We start from the raw sequence: 23,178 nt of genomic DNA on the forward strand, positions 1-23,178 counted from the left end.
TCTGTCAGTGCACTTGCAAGGGATAAAGAACTTTCCAACAAATCAAAGTAGCCAGTGGTTGAAAAACAGGGGTTTTTGTTTTGTTGGTTAGGTTTTTTTAGTTGATTAAAAAACTCACTAGGAAATGTAAAGTAACAATGAGTGAAAAATTATCATAATGGAAAGAAGAAAGGTTAACTCTGTTTTTCTGATGACCCTTGTGGTGGCTATTAGGCTGATCAGTGGTCTTCGAAAAGGTCTGTGCAGGAAGACACCTGCTACAAAATCTTTCGAGTTGTTTGGGACAAGAAGGGACTGATGAGTCTGCGAGACGTTTAAATAAGTTACCAAGTATGTACTGAGAGGGAAAATAAAATTATTTGTTGAGCTTCCTTGGTTCTAAATCAGCCAAAGACAGGAAAGTGGGTGTCATTTTCAGAAAGCTTAGTGGCAGCCTACTCTTAATGTGCAAACTGTGATCCAAACTGGGAAGATGCTAGGGTGCGTAAAGGATGGATATCAAATCAAATTTTATATTGCCCTTATAGAAATGAATGCAGCAGTCCTCATATGCAGGTGTCTGCCTGGAATTGTCTGTGCTCGTTGTGAAGAATATTGCAGAACAAGAGGAATATTGCAGAATAAGGAGGAATGTGGTAAAATAATGGGTGGGATGGGAAGGGTAGGTGGCAGTTTCTGTTCCTTGCTGCTCCAAGAACATGAAACAAGGGTTTTCAGCACAGCTGAGAGGCAGGTAATGGGTAAAAAGTGGTGGATTTTTTTGTGTGCCTGCAGTTGAACAGAGGAACTGCTGCTTGAATCAAAACTTGCTCTGCCAAGGTCCATGATCTTTGTAATTTACTATCTCTTTATGGGTTTAAAATTTATAACTAGAAATGGACTGAAGAATGCGGGCACTTGGGTAGATCTTTGGTCATAAAACATGTTGCAACAGTCCGTGTTTCCCACAAGCTTGTTATGGGCAGATTTACACATGAAGGAAGTGAATGAAACTCCTTGTCTGATCTACCTGGCAAACATCAAATTTAAATAAAGAAATCAAATCCATGTGTTTTAGATGCTTCTCTGTGGGTTCTGCTTGTGGAGAATTTCATCCAAGGCTGTGCTAGTTGTCATCCTACTACCCCTCTTTCTGCAGTACCATAAATGAGTTTAGGTCTGAGGAGATCAATACTTATCTGAAAAGTTGGACAAATCTGAAGAAAATACTCTGAAATCCAGTGGTCCAAGACTGTAACTTAATGACAAAACATTTTTAATGTTTGTTTTGCGTACACGTTGTTTAATGCCGCTTGACAGGCCCAAACTGAGTAAAGATAGGTTGATGTCTGGGGAGGATATTGCCCTCTTTTAAAATCTTCGTTCTGGAAGATTAATACTGAATTAATTGTTAGAGAAGTGGCCAGACTAAATCTGGACCTTCCAGAGAAAATAAAGACCAAATCTTAAAGAAAAAAAAATTCCTAAATGCAGGAAACATGCTGAGAATAGGAAAAGTAGCAGTTTAGATTTGGTGTCGTTTTTAGCCTGATTGCTTGCGTGAGAGCTTTGCTTTTGTGTTGTCCGAGTTCCATTCTCTAAAACGTCGATAATTCACATTTGACTGGCAGATTAAAATTTAGCTTTGGGTATTTCTACAGGTTTGGTGTAGATATGTGACCTGGTTAGTGCTACTTCTGAGCAAAAGACTGTAGGATAATAAACGTATAGAAACCTACGGAGCAGAGTGGTGCTGTGAATGACCTCACCATGGGAGACACTTCAGCCAGAGCTTATGTTTTGCGATATACATGAGCTGAATCAACTCTGAGAACCAGTGCCACAGAAAACCAGGCTTCTCGCATGCCATCTGCTAGGCAGCTGAAAAAGAAGTGAATTGTGTATTGTCAGAGAAGTGTAAGAATACATTGTGCTGTTAACGAACGACAATGTGAGGAGCCGCAGATACAAATCCCAGGCAAAACGTGTAGCAATTATGGGATAACTTTTTTCTGCGATTCAGTAGTTTAAAGGCGGATTATGTTTTGCGACGTGAAAAGATACAGTGCTTCCAAAATTCACTGATTTATTCTTTCAATATGTGCATGTATTTCTCCTTCCCTTTCCCCCGTTTCTTTGTTACGTCCTGACTACAGACTCCTGTTCTACAGGGTCTAACCAAGGATTGAGTTGTAGCAAGACTTTACTGGGCTTTCTCAGTGGGTCTTGTCCAATCTCCCCATCCCTTTAAAAACCTTGCTGGATTTAAATGAAGGGGTTAGAGGACTTGTGGTATTTTATTTTATTTTTATGTCTGTCTTTTTATTACCCCATAACCTGCCTTTTGTCATCATCATCATTCTCACTTCTGCTCCGTGATAATCATAGCATAAGCAACATCTTCAGGAGAAGGTGTTCAGGAGAAGGTGTACTGATCAACACATCTCTCAGGAGATTCTGGAAAACCATAAAATGGAAAATCTAGACACAGCCTTTTAAAAAAAGGAGTCAGGGAAGCAGGGGGAGAACCCAGGGACTTGCAAAGCAGTTGTTTTAACTCTGACTTCTCAAAAAAAAAAAAAAGTAGAAACCCATAAACTGTCTAAGTAATCTATAAAGTCAGAGGAAGAATTACTGTTGCTATATGTCAAACATAAAGTGTCAACTGATTTAATTTCCTTCTGAGATCTGGTGGCAAGGATTGTGGAGGAGGGAGAAGCAGTGGGTGGCCTATGTCCTGGTGACAGTAAGCCTTCTTCTAGTGTTTCACGGACTTTTTCTCGTAACTGACTTTGGGAACTACAGCGTAGGTAAAACTGTAATGAGGTGAGGTAAACAACTGACTAGACAAGGAGAAGTTATGAAAGGTTTGCTATTGAGGAATTTATCTGATGGCTCTTTTGAGTGCTCTGTCCCGGGCTTGGTGCTATTCAATATGTTTGTTAATGTCTTGAATAATGCAGTAGAGAGAATCGTAAAATGTGCAAATACCAGGCTGGAAGGTGGGACTTGGGAGCATGTTGGAGAATACAATTAGAATTTGGAAGATCTTAATAAATTAAATTTAAAAGGAGAGGTATACGTTTAGCTATTTCTGTGTATGGAGATGAAATGAAGAGATGGGTATGTCTTATCTTTGGCCAAGGAGTTGTGTGATACATGGGATTACAAATGGGCTGTGAATCAGTAAGTCACCAAAAAAAAAGTCAAGTGTTGCCATGCTGAGTACCAGAGGAGCGTGGCCTGCAGGACAACTGGAAATAATCCTGTTCTAGTCATTGTGAAAAGATTTCAGCTGCGGTCCTATGTCCTCTTTGAGTATTAGTCTCAAGGAAGAAGCCAAAGAATAGGAGGGGAATTCAAAGGAGATCAACCAGCATGATCAGAGATTTAGGAAAAAAATTACTTGAGTTAAAAAGGAACAGTCCATTTACTTGTAGATAAGAAGACTTAAGGGGTGGAGGGAGACCTTTGCTTTCAAATATATCAAGAGAGTTGAAAAGAGGAGTGGAGTCGCGTGTTTTCCAGGATATGATTGGATAGGAAGTACTGAGCTTCAAGCCTGGCAAGGGAGACTTGAACGTTTCTTTTCTTCATATCTAACCTAATGGCTACTGTATGTAAGCAGTGAGTGATTTAGGGATGTTATATTGTTGTTCCACAGCATCCTTAAAAACTTCTGAGCATCTGTCAGGCACAACAACATAACTGGTTGTTTGGGGTGTTGGGGTGGACTAGGTGATCTCTTGAGGTCTCTTGCAATTTTCTGCGATTCCAGGAAAATCACTGGGATTATAGTCCTGCCATCCACAATGATGGATGAAATGCTAGAGAGCCAATCTACCAACTCGGGGGTTATCAAAGCTTTGAAACTTTGCCTGTTTGATTTATTTCTAAATACTGCCTTGCAAGTTGGGATTTGGAAGAACAAGACATTGCAATTAAATGTAGAATTAACGAAAGGGGGAGGGTATGCGTTGCATTTAACTTCACACTTCTGATTTAAGTGCCAGAATTAAAATCATCAGCTCCCTGTGTGGTCTCCTTATTTGTCAGAATTCAAGTGACATTAAAATTGGATTAGTAATGAGCTTTTGGTTGAAGGACCAATATTAAAATCAAGGGAATGTGAAGGAGGAGGGAGAGGGAGTGGTGGTTCCCTTGTGAGGTCTTCGCTGGCAGTGGCGAACTGACTGTGTTTATATGGATGTGCACGCATCTTCCTCCTCTTAAAAGCTTTATCCTCGTTTCGGCCATGTACCAGAATCTTGCTTGCCTTGATTTATAAATTATTTACACTTGAACTCTGATGCATTTACACTTTGGGAAAATAAAGGTATATATTAGTCCTCCATTTATGACTGATAGGATCGGGGGAAAAGCAGCAGACTAATGGAAGGGAATAAGGAAGCACTTGGGAGCTGCTGGTTCATACTTGACAGTGATTTGTATGTCTGTAGGTTTTAAAGTGCACAGTGTATTTTAAAATGTGCCCATTGCCTTTTCTTTGACTGTAACCTATTCTTACCTGCCATCTTACCTTGGCATTGCATTTGTAGGGGTAACTGTGGTCCTGGAATTTTTTGCCCTTCCTTGGAGCCACGTTGCAGACACATCTATTCTCAATGCCATTTTTATTTGCATCCCAGTAATATTAAGCAAAGATCAGACTCCTAGTATGGTTGTCATTGAACAGATATTCAGCAAAAATTCTCTGTTAATTGTTGCTTGAGACAAAGAATGTGACTTGGGAAAGAGGAGAACCGAAGACTGTGCTGCAAACTGATACATGAACTGAAAATATGCTCTGGATCTCTTTGATTCCTGGTCTGGTAGCTTTGTTCTATCCTGTGTGGTCTCTCCTAGGCCTCCCCGTTTTATCGGTTGTAAATAAGCGACAAATCTCCCTGCCCTGTGTCCTTCCATCAGTATAACTCCTTCCATCTTCCTCTCTTTTCTGTCAACTTTTATGGACTTGCTTTGGTTGTTTTTTTAACTTTTTTTTTTCTTTTTCCTTTGAAAAAATTCTGTTCACTAGAAGCTGTACATGCTAAAAGGGAGAGGGAGAACTCTTAAGTAACAGCTTTTTTATCCATTGAAGATAGACTGGTGTCACACACCAATAAATAGGTAACTCTCATAGCTGCCAACGTTATTAGATTGCAGAAGACAGTAAATTTACAGACTCCCTTGCGAGTCACAAATGCCTTAAAAAAACCTCACAAGTAATTATCTGAAATGGAGACAAGTTAATGTAGGTTTTGTCTGTTCATTTCTTCTAACTCTTGCTCATGCTTAGAAGCCATGCAGTACTCAACTTTTTTCAAGTTATATGTATCTATGTTAAATGTACTGTAGCATAACTGGACACATAGACTTAGGTACTGCATCAGGTTTGCGTGTCCTACTGCAGTCTTGTGCCGCGAAGGATGGGCTTTGCAGATTGCAACATAATAGATTTTAAAATGAATACCCAGAAGCTTGAAATGGTAGGTGGTCCCTGCATCAGCTGAGTTGAATCTGACAGTCCTCTGTTGTTTTTTTTTTTTCTTTGTGGTATTACAGGGGATGCTAGAAGGTTGTTTTAATAATTGTGGTAGCATGAAGTGATGGCCTGTGTCTATGAAGCGTTCTGAGTAAAATAATACACTTTTAATTTCTGAAATTTAGCAGCAGGATGGTATTTGTACAGGGGGGTTGGCTGAATCTCAAAGGACAGAATTTGCCATGGTAGCAGCAGCTTTTCTTTAGAGAAAGCCAGCACTGAAATGGTATCAAAACTGGCAGAGCGCTGAAATTCCTGTTGCAGGCATCTGCTTTATCCTGGCTCCACCCAGTGGCATTGCCCTGCCAGTTGCGAGGACTTGTGCCTGAACCGAGGATTTTGTCAGTGCAGGATTTAGTGTTGGCTTCTGTAAGGGTTAAGATGTTATACAAATGCACTCGGCCTTTCTGCTTCTGCCCTGGATGGTGTAGCTTTTGTTTGGACTTATCTGTCCAGGTCCTTATCTTGATGCTATTCAATAGCACGCAGCAGTAAAATGAATATTCAGAGAGAGCGGAGCCAGAGCTGGAACCTGAATTCAAATATCCAGCCCTCTGGACCAGATTGCTAGCTGACCTGATATATTGCACTGGTTTTCTTTCAGTTTTCAAAATGAACAAAACAAATCCCTACCTCTATTGTGCGATTGCAATGGAACCAAAGAATATTATCCTTAAAAACTGACTATATGGCAATAGCCTTAGGATGCCTTAGGATGTTCATGTGAGCTAGAATTTCAGTAGAAAGGACCAGGCTCTCGGGTTCCTGCTGGGGAAAATATGGACAAATTCATGTTTTGCATCTCAAAGAATGAAAGAGAGGCGTTTTGCAGTAAGGTAGTAAAAGACTGGATGGAGATGTCGCAGTGTTGTTCAGGAGGGGCTCCTTTCTGAGCAGCAGTACCAGTAATATTGTTTGCTTTAGATCCTGTGAAAATACAGTGGTTTTTTTTTTTGTGTGTGTCAGGCTCTTAGCTTTAAAATGGATTCCTGTTGCTATTGCATTTACACTTCCTTTTGGCAATCTAAAGAAATGTTTTTACTGAAGGAAACAATGACATGCATGATTGGTTTGGATATTGAAAGCCACATAGTGATTCCAGAAACACTTACGCCTTTCTGAGTAAACAAAAGCATTGGTTGCAGGTCTTGCTGGAGAAATTTTATCTAAAATAATTTGAACACTTGCCAAATTGAATGTGTTTCAACAGGGCTCAGAGTATTTTCAGTGCTGAGAAGCACTTCAGAAATTAAGCTGGGGGTTCAGCACTTCCCAAGCGAAGGCCTCAGGTGGGATTGCAGACGAGTGGTCCTGATGCGCAGCTGTCTGCGGATTCCTTAGAAGAGTCCAACGACACTTAGCTGTCAAGATCGTGGAAAAAGCAGAGCTCAACTGGCGTTGCTGCGTGTGTGCTCGCAGCCCCCACGCTGTGTCCCCACCAGGACCTCTGGTGCTTTGCGCGGTGCCGCTTGCTGATCTAACTGGGGGCTCGGAGAAGTGGGTGCTGGAGGATGTCGGGGGAGAGACCGTAGTGTTCATACTGGCCGATGCACGTACTGGTTTGAAGTTTGATGCTTGGTTAAAACTGGCTGTTGTTGAGCCAAGAGCCTTTCAGACTGGCTTCAGGAAGCACCTGTCTTTTCCTTTTCTGTTTCAGGTTTCATTCTGGTTATCTATTTGCTTTTTGACTTGCCATTAATACCAGAGGAAAGACAGTATATACCTGGGAATTGAAAGCCCCTTGCTTCTCCCTGCCCATTCCTCATGCCTATGTAGGAATTAATTTCATTGTTCCTACTGTGTCCCTTTAAAGCGCGGAGTAAGAAATGTCTACAAGGTCATATTCCTCCTTGAAACTAATGATGGTGTTTTTCCTAATCCCATTACAAGGTCCCTAGTATCATTAGATGCAAGCGTTACTGTTTAGCTTCATTTGATAAGCTGATGAAAGGGGGAGGAAAAGGCTCCCTGATGCAGAAAGGCATTCAAGTATCTACTGTAATGGAACATGTTCAGAAATGTTATAATCTGCTTAACGTTGGCATTTTGGTGGCCCGATGCTGTACCTTTTGTAGAGCAGCATAAAAGGGAGAAGGGGTAGCAATCCTGATGTGTGCTTTAAAAGGCTGGAACGGCTCATGCACACGAGCTGTAAACAATTTGCAATTTTTATTGTTTTTTTCCCCCAAGCCTGAAAATGGGAATCTTGTCTATGCTGTGAGCTCCCCCCTCTGGCATCAGGATATTTGTAATAAAGTTGAAGACCCTGAAGCGTTACAGAAATATGTATTTCTGAAATAAGGTCAGGGGCACTTTTTTTGCTAAAATGTGATATTAAGCCTCAAAACCCAGACTGCTGACTGCACTGCTACATACTACCATCCATTCGGGAATGGGAGGAATATAAAACCATAGTTATTGTAAGTTTGACAAAGAGGTTGTCTAGTTCTGATGTCATTTCAAAGATGTCGGTGGCCTTATAAGCTGGGCTTGAAATGGTGGCTGCTGGGTTGATGTCAAAAGGGGAACGCGCCCTTTTATCAACGTCTTGGAGTCACCAGGCTTGTTCGTACAGAAGCCTACGTTTGCTGCCCTAGAATTTAGCTGTTCTTTTGTATAAAACCTTCACGCAACTAATTTTATGGGCCGTTTCTCTATTCTTCATATAACTAATTTTATGGACCGTTTGTTAGGTGCGTTGCCTCTGGGCCACAGTTGTAGATTCAGATGTGGTTGGATCTTCAAGGATTTGGTCAATTAGAAAATGCCAACGTGTGTTTAAAGAGCCAGGGAAACATTTTTTTTGTTAGTCTGGTCCCTGTTAAACAGGGCTGTTTGGTGCCATTTTCTTCTGGGATCTGAAAATCTCCAAGTTAATTCTGACAAATGCAAGAGATTCCATTTGAATTTGAAAAATGCAGACTTTTAAAAATGCGACATAATAGACATTCTGCAAGTTCTGTTTAAAAGCCTTTTATATATAATGAAGCAACAATACTGGGTTTAACTCTAACAGACTTCTTTTTTTGAATCTCCTTTTACTTCTTCACATGCCTGACAATGGTTGGTAAATCACTCTTGTGGGTAATGTCTCCTGTTACAGCAGCATATTACGAAGAGGTGGGTGGAAGTCTCGTTGCTCGTCCTTCTTTCTTCAAGTCACTGTGATGAAGTTTTTAACTAATCTGAAAGAAGATGAAGCAACTGGTGGCTATACAGTTCTCTTACTCACTTTAATGAACTTTCATTGTTCCTTACACCATTTCTTTCTCACTATTTGATATTGCTTAGAGGCAAAGTCTGTCTCTGCAGCTTCCACTGCTAAATTCCTTTCATGCTCTGGATTGCAAGTGTAATAGTCACCTCCACTGTACACATTTTTTCTTGGCTGGTTTTTCTCTTCCACGCAGCAGTGCTGCAGTGGGCTAGCAGTTGCTATAGCTGCTATAAAGCTTACTGGAAAAATCTGTTCTTCTGAGATCAGGTATAGTTTGTCATTAAAAAACAACTCAGACATAAAATCCAATTTTAAATATTAATTGTATTAGCAATGGGTGCAGTTTTGTGTCTATTATATTTATAAAAATATTCAGGTACTTCCTTTTTTGTTGTTTGTTTTTTTTTAATTAATGTGCATGATGCTGTATGAAGATGTGTGCTAATTTGTTTGCTATATAGTCAAATTAGCAGGGATGTGAAATAGCTGGGTCAGTCTCTCTGGCAGCTGATCCCAGTGTCTGTATGACCCAGGGCAAAGGTCTCTGGTCCTGAAGTCCCTTATTCAGTCTCTGAGCTAATCCCAGGTGCAGTTGCTTTTCACTCAGATTAGGATCTGAACCCCGAATTGCAAGAAATACTTCTTATTTTGTAACGTTTTGGCATAAAGTATCCTATCAGGGATCCCACTTAGGTCTGCTTGTCACTGCTGTACAGCACTCTGCGTGCAGGATGTGCACACCGATAACGAAATTCATATGTCGCTGCAAATGAATTGAAATCAGAGACTGGAATCCTAGTTAATTGGAATAAATCCGAAATCAGGTTTCAAGTCGGGCTTGGACTTCTATCTGACTGACATATTCAGTTTTTATATTTGTTATAATGAGTCTGTAGGTGACGAATGTGCGGGTTAGATTAATTACCAGCAGCACCATGAGGGAAGGAGCACAGGGCTTGAACTGCTTGGTCGATCTGAATGTCCTGGGCTGCTCAGGGTTCAAGTTCAGAAGCAGAAACCAGCACACCTGGATGCTCTCAGTAGCATTTGGCACCAAAACACAGAGCAACAAGCTGCTCACAGAGCACCGTACAGATGTACTAAATTTACTCCCAATGAAGAAGTTTTTGTACATTTGACTGGTGATAATTGATGGGCTGTACCCTCAAGGGAAATAAATCTCTGCAAGTCAGATTTATGAGGACCCTTATGTTTATTTGGCAGCATGACGCTTGTTACAGGGATAAACTGAGCAAGCAGGAGAAAAGCTGACATGTTGAAAAATGTTGTATCTTATTTCTCAGCTGGACTCCTGCAGTTTTAGAGTCATAAAACTTTCCTCCTTGTTGTTCAGGACAAGTGGCTTGGAGAACTTGAATTTGTTGGGGAGCTGAGGACCGGGAGACATACAGGTGTTTCCTCAGGAAAGAATCCCAAGGCATTTTTTGTTCTTCTGTGCTGTAGGGATATTGCACGTTTTTGTCAAGTGCCTGATTAAGTTTGACATTTGAAAATAGAACTTCATGCAGAAATAAGTACTGTACTTCTGAGTATTTAATTAAGATGTTTAGTTCCTGTCAAGGCTGGTAGTTTCTCTTTCCTGTTAAGGGCAATACGTCTTCAACTGCTGGAATTTCAGAAACCTGTACTTAACCTTTAATCGTCATTCCATTTACATAGAAATCTGATTAACAACTTTTAAAGTTCAGGAGCTGCAACTAACTGCAATTAAAGCCCTTTTCGAGTCTGTTATTAAGAGCTGGCATTTAATGAAGACTGAGGGCACACTACTGTTACCATCTACACTATAGCAGGATGTCTTAAGCAATTAGTTGAAGGCATGAAATACATGAAGTGTGCTGTATTATCCATGAGTTAACATGGCTGGTATTTAAACAGCATGCTGCCTTTTCCTCTCTTTGCTGCTGCTGTATTGTATGTGCCAGTTTGAGCAGCAGAAGCTCCCATCAGTTGGATTGAGCGTAGCACTCTTTCTCCTGTGCGTTAGAAATGCTCATTTCTTCCCCGAGACAGAGGATGCTGTTATAGGTGGGTGTGTAGTAGACACTAAACGTGAGCAAATATATCCTCTTTCTGTGTGATTTTAAAATGTTTAGCTTTACTTCAGTTATAAACATGTTTCTAACTGTATCCTCCCCACCTCCAAAATGTGCAGAACCAGTGAAGCTTAGCTAAATTATAATTGCAGCGCAGAAATCTGCACTCAATTACCTATTCAACTCTTACACTCCTCCTTGACCTTTTTATATGCTACATGAACAAGAGAAAGTCCAGTCAAACTGAAAGACAGGGTATTTTAGTCTTGCAGGAAAATACTTCATTTTGTGCCATCTATGAAGCGGGTGGTAATTGCGCCTTTCTGTTGAACTTCATTGCTTTTTGGTCCATTGTAGAATACAGTTGGCTAGTTATCCATCCTCTGGATCGTACTGGACCATATGTGTTTTGCAACTTTTGATCAATTGTATCAGAAGGACCATGTGGTAAAGATATACGTGTGTGTGTATGTATGTGTATATGTAGATATATAAATACACACACATATGTTTTTATATAGTCATCAAAGAGTCCTAGCAATTACAAGTTATTGCCCAGAAGCCAATTGAGTTTTCCTTGTCAAAAATTACAAAAGGATTTGTTGTTTGTTTTTTTTTTTTTTCCCCCAAGCATTGAGCAATATTCAACGAAACCCTCCCAGGCTGTGTAAATGTGTAGGTGTCACCGATGCCAGTCGTTGTGGTGCAGGAGAAATGCCTGCTTTACTATGGAAACATGCGTCCGAACATGGGTTTTCTTTGGACAAAATGAATAATCCTGACTGGCTCCCTGTGCTGCCCACCTTCATTCTGGTTTTTTTGGTTTGGTTTAGGTTTGTTTTTTTTTTTTAAATTTTGTTTTGGTGTTAAGGGCCTGATACCAAAATGAGAAAGCAGCCTTGTTACTTGGATCACTTCTGCTAGCATAATCTGTATTTGCAGAACAGCTGAGGTGCCTGGAGAAAAATAAATCCTGTCCGTTTGTTTTATGACCCAGTTATTCAAGTTGACTATTGTTAGCTTAAATACATTTGTCATCAGTATTTGTTCCTCTTTTCTTAAATAAATAAAAAAAGCAGAACTACTGGGAAAGGTGGAAAAAAAGACAGCCCAGCTCCCCTTCTCCTTTATGGAGGCCAGATGACTACATTTCAGTGAAAACATCTTAAAACTTTATGCATCACTAAACTGAAGATGACCTTCATCATGTACTTTTGTATGAGCTGGTACCAGATTGTTGGTTATATGGATATTAAAGCCACTAAAGTTAGAAAGCATTGCAAAGCCCTCCTTGAGGACTTGGAGAAGAGGCAGCCCTCTTTCAACAACGCGTGCCTGCTCACATCTTGCGGAAGATAAGGTTACCTACTGTAGTCTCTCAGCAGCTTTTTCTTTTAGCTGCATATTTTCTGAGCCACAAGCGTAAGCTATGATGCAACTTCTAATATTGATGCGGCACAGGGGAGTGGGGTAAAGTTAGTAACGGTAAGAGGCCTTTTATCAGGTGTGTTTGTCAGCGGTAAGACACAATCTCTCATGCTGTCAGCGGTTGAGAAAGTCGGTGGGTGCAAACCTCGCCCTGTACAAGTCAGCAATGTTTGTCTTTGCACTTGTAGCGGGACCAGGGTTTCACTTTAAATCTGCTCAATCAGATAATGATATGTCACCGGGCTGTTGATACATCCGAGGGTTAATTAGCGAACGCTTGCAGAAAACACCACTATTTTAATCGTTACACTGGGCATTTGTTACTGAACCAAAGTTCCTTTCTTGATAGATGCGTAAGCTGTTGTGGCAGCTTGCGTAAAGAGTGGGAAAATGAAATGAGTGCTGGCCAGCGCTGGCTCGTTCAAGGAACCTACAGCCTGAGGTTGATGGCTGTGACAGCACATAACGGTTTCTGCTTTTGCTGTGCTAGCAACTGTGAAACCCATTGCATGAGTATGTGTGTCTCGAGTGACTTCAGCTCATCCGTACACCAAGTAGAGTCGGAGCCTGTGGTGCTGAGGTTATGAAGTCCACGCACGTGTTATCAAAAGCTTGTGAAATGAAAAGATTCTGGTTTTAAACTCTCCAAAGCAATCCAAGCAGGTGTGCGATTCATTGCCAATTAAAACAGCTTTTAAGAAATTGTGTTTTTAAAGTAGTCTTGAGGTTTGTTCCCTCGCTTCCTTCCTCCCTGGAGGTAGATGCACATTCACAGGTTTACAGTAATAGTTGCGCTAATTGACAATTAGCGTTGATAATAAATGTAGTAGCACTGGCAATGATAGCATTATCTAAGCAGTTCTGGGGTTATTTTTTACTTTTTCCCAAAAACGAAAACCAAAAGGAATTCTTGCTTCTTGTATGGTAATGGAATTGGGCGATGCCTTGAGAGAATTAATTCTGGAAGGGTTTTTATTATTATGTTTCAGTTAAATTAATTTCATGGGCAACAAGAGGATTAGGTAAAGCAGGTTGTGCAGCATTAAACAGTATTCACAGCACCTAAAAATTGGTTTTGTTCTTTCAGACGTACGTTATTGCTTTGTCCTTTGTCATGTTTGCCATGTGTGTACTCGGCCTCTGTTCTCGATGTGATACGACTTTGGCAGCAAGCTCAGTGCTCTTAGAATTCAATTAACTGTTCTTTTTTTTTTTTTTTTTGTTAAATTCCACAATTACTGCAGTATTTTAATTATTAAGACTTTTGATACAGAAAATTACTGGGTAATTAGCTATAGACTACTGTCTCACATAGAGTGCCACTGCTTTTTTTGCCTTATTCTGGCACTTTGCTAGCAGTTACTCCCAGTCTCCAGAACTTGAAGAGCAATGCCTCTTTTCGTGTGTTTACAAAGGAGTAAGTGCACGTCACAGTAGTGCATCCTACTTGAACTCCCAGCTTTTTTCTTTCAGAATTCATTTGCAGTTGCTTTCATTGCCCCTGACATCATCTATGGCTGGATATCATTATCTCAGGAATGTTGTGCCTTTCTTCAATGCACACATTGTTGTTTGCTGTCACTGGGCAGCTCCGTGCATCCCCATTGAACCAGGGGACGTAGGATAATTTGGATCTGCTGTTCTGTTTTTAACCAGCTTTCCTCATTGAAATCCCATTAGGAAACCTCTCTTCTGCTTTGTAATCTCAGCTTCTGATTCCTCCTGCTAGGTCTAACCAAAATGTGCTTCCAAAGCCTTCTTGGAGGCTGATACAACTCAAGAGGAGTCCGCAGTGCATCAGTACAGCTGAAATGCCAACGTTTCTGCGGCCGCCCAGTGTGTCAAAGCAATAAGCTGAAAATAAATCTTGCTTTCGATTGCTAGTACTGCATAGCAAAATACTGGAGACATTCTCAGATGCTGAGAGTATTATTTCTGTGGGTTTTTCGCCTCTTACCGTTTCCTCAAAGTACAAGCAAGGTAGCCTTTGTTTGCAGTTTGCTGTGCAGTTTTTGCCAAAGACAGACCTGGGTGAGAAGCTTCCACTAGCACAAACCTGTTCGCCAAACACAAACGTTACCAAGTAGCTGTTTTTATTTCCTATGTCAACTCGAAATGGTAAGTACAGGTGCTGCGTAGCAATAGTACTTTGAACAGTAATGGTTTCTTCATGCAAGAGCCTGGGAGCTGGCACTGGATAGTGCGACAGCCTGATTAAGATCCTGAGATTATGAGGAGCTGTTGGGATCTTCTCGCCTGACCTCTGTGTAAAACAAGCCATAGTACTTTCTTGAATTAATTCCTGTTTGAACGAGGGCACGTGCTTTAGAAAGGCTTGACTGGGAGGGGAAAAAAAAAATTAGTGACAGTACAGTGTAACCTTTGATGTAAGTGGTTAATTGTGCTCTGGAAATGTATGCCTGACCGGTCATTGAAGCCTGTCCAGCTTCAACTTTCCAGCCTTTGGATTTTCTAAAATAATTCATTAGTGAGGATTTTTTTCATCAGTTCTGTGCCCTCTGTTGCATACTTGCAGACTGATCCAGTAACCTCTTAGCCTTCTCTTTGCTAAACTAACAAGACTGAGCTCATGGCTTCTTGGTGTTTTGCTGTAAATCATGCCTTCCAGCCTTTTAATAACTTGCAGGCTTCTTTCCACCTCCTTTCCCCTGATCTCTCTTTGTTTATTGAGTGCTGGAATTTCATTTGGCATTCCAGATGCGAGACCGATACAAGGCAATGCTGTAAACTTTTACTTCTGAGAAAGCTCTCTGCTTTATATAGCAATTTTCAATTAGCTAATTAATACCCATTGTCGCAGTGGGACTGTCTCGGCTGTTGATTATCTTCAATTTCCCAAATTTGCTAGAGTCACAGCTTTACACGATAATCCTATAGATCATGACTTTTTTTCCCCCTAGATGTAGAGATTTACCTCACTGACATTGAAATTCTTACAGTAGATTGATTGTATTATGAAAAGTAACAATAATAAAAAAGAAAAAATATATTATTCTGTTAATACTGTGTTCACTTTATTATTTACTGTTTTTCTGCCAAGACATTATAATTTACAAACCTTCAGTAGTCATTACGTCCATAGGAGTTTGAGATGGGAAAAGTTTGGGTCTATTCAATCCAGAAAGGGGTTGCTGTAGCCACAGTTGTGTGTGCTTTCATTGTCTGCTTAAGCTTCTCCTAATTACTATTGTTTTATAAATGAAAAAGGACTGAACTTAGGCTGAAAATTAGAAGGTTTCTATCCAACAAAAGAGAAGCGTTCTGGAATAGTCTTGTATTTCCTTTGGAATACAGAGGACAAAAGGAAAAGAGGAATTAAGATTTTGGGACCTTGTGAAATCCAGTATTGATGGTTTCCTCATTTCTAGTTGTAAGTTAAGGATCGTGTTGTATACTTTCACATTTTTCTTTTAGGAGATGCTGTGTTGACTTTTAGTGGTTTGGCTTTTGTCAGATCCTTGATGGCAATATAACTTTCTCTCTGTTTAAAGCTAAATTTGTCATCATTCTAAGAATACCGGTTAACCAAGACCTGTGTTCTGTAAATCCATGTCGCTGGACATGAATTCTATTATTCTTCTGTAATTCTTTTTTAATAGAGTCTTCTATCATCTGTTCTGTGATTTTTGTCCCTGATCAATATGAGGTGGAGAGACCAGTAATTACCTGGGCATCCTATTTACCCTTGCAAAATTTATGGTATGGTGTTAGTTTTCATTTGATTTTCTGGACCCCCCAAATACATGAAGGCATAATGAAAATCTGTGTTGATGGTGGAGAGTTTGAAACTGTCAGCATTTTCTGATGGAGCAAACTGTTCACAGTACAACATCCATCTTAATTCAGGATATATGAGGATGTGAAATACCTATTTACAGCTTTTAATTGATGGAACAGAGCTTATTCAGAGCTCAGGCCTCCTATCTACAACCTCACGAGAGGTACAAGTAATGAATCTAGCTGTCACCCTGTGGCCAGGCATGGTTTATTGCCCATGCTTTGTTCATAGGTCAATCTTGAGCATGGTAAGATACAACATCTTACACAACTTCTCGTGGGGCTCAGGCAAAGAATAAAAATGTGGTTCTGGAGAGTCACAGCAAGCACAGGCAGCGGTCAGACACAGAAGCAGATTTGTTCTTGCCCTGTTGCAGTTCAGAAAGACAGTGTAGTGCAAGCTGTTATCGGATCAACATGATAGGCTACACATACTGATATGACCTTTTGAAATTTGAGAATTTAATTAAGGCTCCAAATCTATAAATATTGCTTATTTAATAAAACATTTTATATTAATTGTCATTTCCAAAGAGCAGTTGGAGGAGGAGTGCTTTGTTCTCTTGTACGGCTTTATTTGTTTGACATTGATGTAAATATACTACATGGATGGCAAAATTCAACCATTGAGCAGAAAGTCAAAGTCCTTGTTATAGATGAATGGGATGTTACAAACTTTACATTCACTCATAAATCTTGCTGTAAGTCCGGTGATTAATGTCTAACAAGGTTTTTGATTGATGGCTTAGCAACTACTAATCAGGTGTTATGGGACCAAATCATGAAATCGCTTACTTTGTTGGTTAAGGAAAGGTCCTGTTCTTTTCGCTAGGCAGCAGAATGTCTGGTTTTTCTTTTCGTTTAAGTGGATTTTAAAGTCCTAGCGTGCTGTGGCTTTTAATAAGTACATGACCAGGCCACAACTTCTAACATTGAAATATGATACTTAATAAAATCCTCTACTAGGACTGTGAGAGCAGTCAAAGATAACTTGGACTGTCCAGGCGTAGGGCATAAATTGAGGCCGATGACATTGGGTGAAGACCAGGCGTTGCACAATGCAATGAGAAATGAAAACTTCAGGCTGTTTTTTGAAGGAAGTAGCTGGCTAGATTTTCTGACTGGCCCACGTGTTAATTGTATTGCTGAAAAAATGATGAGGATTTTAATCTTCATGCTGCAATTATAAGCCAAATGTACTGTGTGTAGAAGATCTCTCCAGTCTTCACTTCTCTCTGGTTTGGCTGTGTATTGTAACTGCTCAGCCATGCTTACACTTAATTACTTGGTTCTGAAGAATTTGTGTAACACTTGAATACAGGGCACTGGAGCAGAAAGAGCTTTGATCTGTCTAGCACGGTTTCTGCTATGCTTGAATTTTGTAACTTAGAGTTGAACTTTGAGAATAGTTATCAAACCCAGCTATTTTCACTGCTTTTACAGCTTTTGACTTTTTCAGAGCCTTGCGTCAAACCATCCTGCCCTGCCTACCTAGTAATACCATAAATTAACAATTTTCTTTTCTTTTTCCTAATCTGTGGCATTTTCAGAACTGTTCTGAATATCTAATGACAAACTCATCTTCTATTGCTCTATTCCACTTTTTAACCAACGGCGATAATTCATTATGTTCATAGCTCAGATCTCTGTTGGCTTATTGTAATCTTGGAACCAAGTACTGTATTGCGCGCTTAACATTTCCTAGTCCTGGATATAAAGTGACACCAGTGTCATGGAATCCATTATAAACAGGTTTCATCCATAATGGAAGAATAAATTGCTAAGTGTTTTTCTTTTTTAAAAAACTTGATTAAGTTTGATGGTTTAATTACATTTTTTGTGGCGATTTTTGGGTAGTTAATTCAAGTAGAGAAGATGAAATGCAAATATGCGAATACAAACGGATTTGGTAAATTACTGTTAAAAATTAGTGCAGTGATTATTTTTACTCTCAACAATAAGCATGCGTTTTAAAAGCTTGTGCTCAGGTAAAGTTTTAATTGAGATGTTTTAGGAGTTGAAGTTTCTTTGTGTTTGTATTATTTTTTTTTCCAAGCTATCCTGAATTGTTTCTAATTAGGGGCATGATACCATTTGCCTAGATATTTATTCCTATGTAATTTGTTTAAACTTAGACAGCACAGTACTGATGTATTCCTTTCATTACAGACAACTCTCTTTGATGGGCTTTGACTAGCTAATTATTAAAATGGAACACATTACTAATAGCCTCTGAGTAGGTAGAATTTTCTGAAAATAAATAATGACTTTCTGAATCCACTGACAAAAGTTAATTTTTAAGGAGTTTCTTTCCATCTTCAGACACAGGGAAATTAAAAGTGAATGACTTGGAATCTGTTTCTGCTTTGCACCACAGAGTTGCTTAGATAGCATTAAATATCAGGCTACCGCTCAGGGCTGCGAGGGTTTTACAGAGGGGACCCTCATCTCACAAAGGGACTCCCCAACCCCTTGCTGAGTATATTGGGCTAGAGGAAAATCAGTCCTAAACTATGTTGGCAGAACTGGCAGCTGTGGGAATTGATATTTTTGATGGTCAAAGAAGCATGTGTGGTTTAGGAACTATTAAAGGGCAATTTTTGCAGCTTTGCCAAGACTTTTTTGAGCACACGTGACCACAGCACATACACCAAACAGATGAGTGGATGTTTTCTATTTCTACGTAAAAACATCTGGAAAACATACAGGCATACCTGCGCTTACATAAAATACACTGTTGTAACTGAACAGATCAATATTGCTAACCTTTATGTTTTTAAGAGCTGTGGTATATAATCGGTGTGTAAAGGCCAGCCGACATCCCACCCACCATCTCCCTGTTGCTGCTGCTGCTAGAATCGGTTTTGAGAGGAGTGAGGACTTCTTGCAAGTTACCTCTAGTAACTTGCAAAACTATCAGGGTTTTATAGCAGATTGGATTTGTCAAGTAATGTAATGTAAAACAAGCTTTTACCAAACTAGAGACAGTGGCGTGTAAGTCCTTGGAATCACATTTCTGAAGATAAAGCCAGGTTTCTGTTAGTTGGAATTGTTGAGATTTTTATTAGTTTTCCAGTCTTAGAGAGTACCTAAAAATCCTAGCCATTCAAGTTACATTACAGTACTGTTGTGTTTCAAATGCTGAGTTCCTCTTCCGTCTGTTGGCAGATGCTGCTGACAGAATATCTGGATATGAAGAACACCCGCACTGCCTCGGAGCCGTCCACCCAGCTTAGCTATGCCAGCTCTGGGAGAGAATTTGCAGCGTTCTTTGCAAAGAAGAAACCGCAAAGACCTAAAAACTCTTTGTTCAAGTAAGTGCTGGGATGATGTTAAAGCTGTGCCTAAACTCTCTTTGGTCCCTCAAGTACTGCACAACACTGACTGCTAATCACAGTTTCACAGTGTGAGAGGAGTGTAAGTTTTGAGATGGAGATTTAATGCCCAAAGCTGAAGCCTCAGCAAGATCTCTGTTATGGATTCATTGCTGGTTTTTAGAGTGTAGCTCTTTCCAGGGCTCATCTTGGGACTGGAATCCCATTATACAAGCTGCTGCAAAGCATGCAGTGATACATTATGCTCGTCTTTGTCCGTGGTAAATTTGGGACCTGTTAAAGGAAGCGATAAAGGGGACTGGACAAAGAGAATTAAGATAACTGTATAATTACTAGATAAACTAAGCGGTTAATCCTATCACCAACCCCTTTAATTCAGAGTTCAGAGTGGAAAGAATTAAGTGGTTGGGAGGAGAGTGTAAGAGAGAGGATGAGATGCTAGGTGGCCAAGGGAAGGATTTGGGGGAACAAATTCGATGTACAAGAGTAAGAAGTGAGGGGGAGTTGAGGGTGAGCAGCAGTTAGGAGAGGAGAGATGGTCTTGTTACTATACCTAGATTCAGGGGACCTGTGGTGAATTTTCATCTCTTCCACTGACTACATGTGCTGGTCATTCTCTTTGGCCTCTTTGAGGATTTTGGGGAATACCAAAATATGCTGTTTGGGCAGCAGGTGCTCCAGGTTCAAAGATCACAGCTTCTTCAGCTCTGCCAGCATAACTGCATGTGTGCCTGCTGTCTTAACTCAGTACTGCAAAATAATCTTTTTAATGATTTTTTTTTTGGTTGGTGTTTTGGTTTTTTTTTTTTACAATGAGATTGTTTGAAAACAGTTGCTGGGGGAATGAACGAGTTTCACAGCAGGTTTGAGGGAATAGCAGAGAGTGGAGCAGTGGTGGGGAGTACCAGCAGCTTGGACCAGTAACCTTTTAACCATGCTCAGCTGCAGCAGGAGCAGTGTATCTGACAGGTCCTTGGCACCCCTCTGGACTATAAGCTGCTGCAGGGCTTGGGCTGTCTTTCACTACCCATCTGAGCGAGGCTTAGCCTTACGAGGCTTTGCTCTCCAGAGTCAAGAGAGTCCAAGGTTAAAAAAGATCTAGTGGAGTATTTGCTGGAGGGGGAGTGATTGCAAGTGAGCTGGTGTTTTCACCCTTTATTTGCTGGAAATGGGGATCCATGAAGTCTGGGTGTTTTTTTTTAATCAGGAATCCCTCATTTACAGTTGGAGGTAGGTCATTATATGGTGGGGAAATAATGCAGGAACTTCAGGAATGGGCAGTAATGAGAGTAATCAGCTGTTTCGGACAAGTGGGAGGGGAGCTTTGTGTTCTGCAGCCTCTTTACAGATTGTTGGGTGGTTTTTTTTTCAACTAAAGTTTATTTCTTGTTTATCCAGAGCTCCCTGTGCTTTGTCCCATGGGCATGTGTATCTAGTGGCTGTATTCTCATAGTACTTAAGGCCCCAGTTAGAAGTCAAAGTCATCTACACTGCCTTCTCTCCCTCTCGCAGGACTAGCTGTCGATGTAACCTTCTGTTATTAGAAGGTTAACTGTTGCCCAGAGGATTTCAGAGGTGCCTCCTGCCCCTGTCAGCCCATGGTTATTCCTCCCCACCTTTTTTTTTTTTTTTAAACACTCCCATGACTCTTTGGGTTGAGAATTACACCCTGTGAATTTACTCTGACTTGCAGATGTAGGTTGGAGCAAAATAGCACTACTTGCCTTTTCATATTGTGTCTGTTTTGGGGTGTACTTGGACCATTTAAGTTTGAGGAATAAGGATGCTCTGTTTCACCTACAGCAGTTTAAGGCTGTGTATTAGTTTGTCAGCAGAGAGTGAAGGTGGGTATAATTGTTTAAAGTGAAGATGCATAACCTCATAGGAGCAGCATGTCTCTTACCACTCATGGTCTTGTCACCAAGTCATTGCTGGCACTGCAGTGACAGCAGCACTTACTGGGATCTCTTATTTGGTTATCTGTCTCCTGTCAGCTGTCACTATATCTATGGAAATCTCCATTGAAACAGAATTTCTCAGTCCACTGAGGGATGTACATGTTTGATGGAGTGTTATTCTTGTCTCCTCTCCCATCTTCAGTGCTTTTCGTGCCAGGCTACAAGGCTCTTTTTCTTGCCTTTCCATTAACTCCGTCTAAATCAGAGGAACCTTCCACTTCTTATCAGAATATCTGCAGTTAATTCCTCACTTCAGAAGTCTCTTAGGGCAGGGTTCCACCTTGCGTTTTCCTCACAGATGGATGCAGGTGTTTGTGCTGTGACCCGTGATAGCTTGCTGTAAGCTAATTTTACAAATACTAAGTACTTTTGCTAGTTGTGTGTTCTAACAACAGTAGGAAGAATGAGGACTCCTCAGTTGTGTCCTGCTGTCTGGAAATCAGTAGGTAGCATTTGGAAGAGACTTTGAATCGTTGTTTCCCTATCTTTAAAATGGGTGTAATTAAAAAAAAAAAAAAAAAAGAAAAAAGAAGTCATTATGTATTTAGTTGTTTGATGTTGGCTTAAAAAAAGAAAACTTCAGATGAGGGGTACTTTGGGTATTCAGATAGTTCAAGCCATCATAAATCTGGCTTTCTTCTCTTCCAGAAGGTAGCCAAGTGCACGTTCAGGTTGCCATCTCCCTACTCATTGGCTTTGCAAGATGGAAATTGGGCACTGGTGGGAAAGGAGTGAATTGTACAAGCAGATGTTGAACATCCAATACATTAGTCTCAGGCTTGGCTGTAGTTATGTGTAATTCTATGTAAAACAAAACTACTTTGAAAGTTTTGCTGTGAGAGGATCAGCATGGGGAAAAGAGTTGCGTGTAAATGGGAATGTGGGAGAAGAGGAGATCAAGGAAACAGCAGAGGAGGGGAAATAGGGGAGAGAAACTGGGTGGCTGTGGGAAAGAAGTAGATGTGATGAGATTCTGCAGCAAAAGCTGGTGCACAGCTCTGAGGAATAATCTGAGTTGCTGTCTCAAGGAGGAGGCTGAGGTTTATTGCTGTAGTTTGCCTTGACCTGAAGCTTCTCTTTCTGATGCCTGGAAAAGACCTCTGGGCCGTGGTGCTTATGTTACACTTAATATCTCACTAGGGGCAAAAGGGAGCACATCGTAAATCTGTAGCCAAGAATTTACTGTTCATTTAAAGTCTTAAGTGTTTGTTGTATTTTGATAGATTGTTGTTAGTTCAATTGCAATAATACTAACACTCACAGTCCAAATTAAAGCAGAAAAGCCTCATTAGTAGTAATAACCTTAACACTGTTGCATATGAAAGCTTACCAATACTTGCCCCTTTCCCTGGTGTGATACTCGTGTTTCCAGTGTCCCTCCAGACAGCACTAAGGCTGATCCAGTCTTCCTTAGCAGAAGGGTTGGGGAGGGTGTGAGGGGTGTTACAGCGTATCACCAATGTCTGGAGTTCTGCGCCTTGAGGAGTTCACTGTTCGTGAAAGGTGTCTTCCCTTCCCTCTAAGTCTTACGCAATAGATGAGGTTGGAAGAGACCCCTAGGATCATTGAGTCCAACCTTGACCCTAACACCCCCATGTCAACCGGACCACGGCACTAAGTCCCACGTCCAGTCTTTTCTTAAACACCTCCAGGGATGGTGACTCCACCACCGCCCTGGGCAGCCCATTCCAATGCCTAACGACCCTTTCTGGGAAGAAATGCCTCCTCATTTCTAGCCTGAACTTCCCCTCACACAGTTTCAGACTATGACCTCTTGTCCTGCCACTGGTTGCCTGGGAGAAGAGACCGACCCCCACCTCGCTAACCCCTCCTTTCAGGTGGTTGTAGCAAGCGATCAGGT

At 40.7% G+C, this 23,178-nt stretch overlaps 1 protein-coding gene across 1 annotated transcript in view; it reads left to right on the forward strand.

Annotated features, from left to right (window-relative positions):
• LOC104159371 (exocyst complex component 4-like) overlaps positions 1 to 23,178 on the forward strand; it is a gene marked incomplete at both ends in the record, with an annotated part of 52,964 nt that overhangs the window by 28,457 nt on the left and 1,329 nt on the right. The window contains 1 exon segment of the mRNA XM_009697258.1: positions 19,193 to 19,355. Coding sequence (XP_009695560.1) covers positions 19,193 to 19,355 — 163 coding nt within the window.

The sequence above is a fragment of the Cariama cristata genome, unplaced genomic scaffold (assembly GCF_000690535.1).
Source record: "Cariama cristata isolate BGI_N322 unplaced genomic scaffold, ASM69053v1 scaffold2653, whole genome shotgun sequence".
In the NCBI taxonomy this organism is placed as follows: domain Eukaryota; kingdom Metazoa; phylum Chordata; class Aves; order Cariamiformes; family Cariamidae; genus Cariama; species Cariama cristata.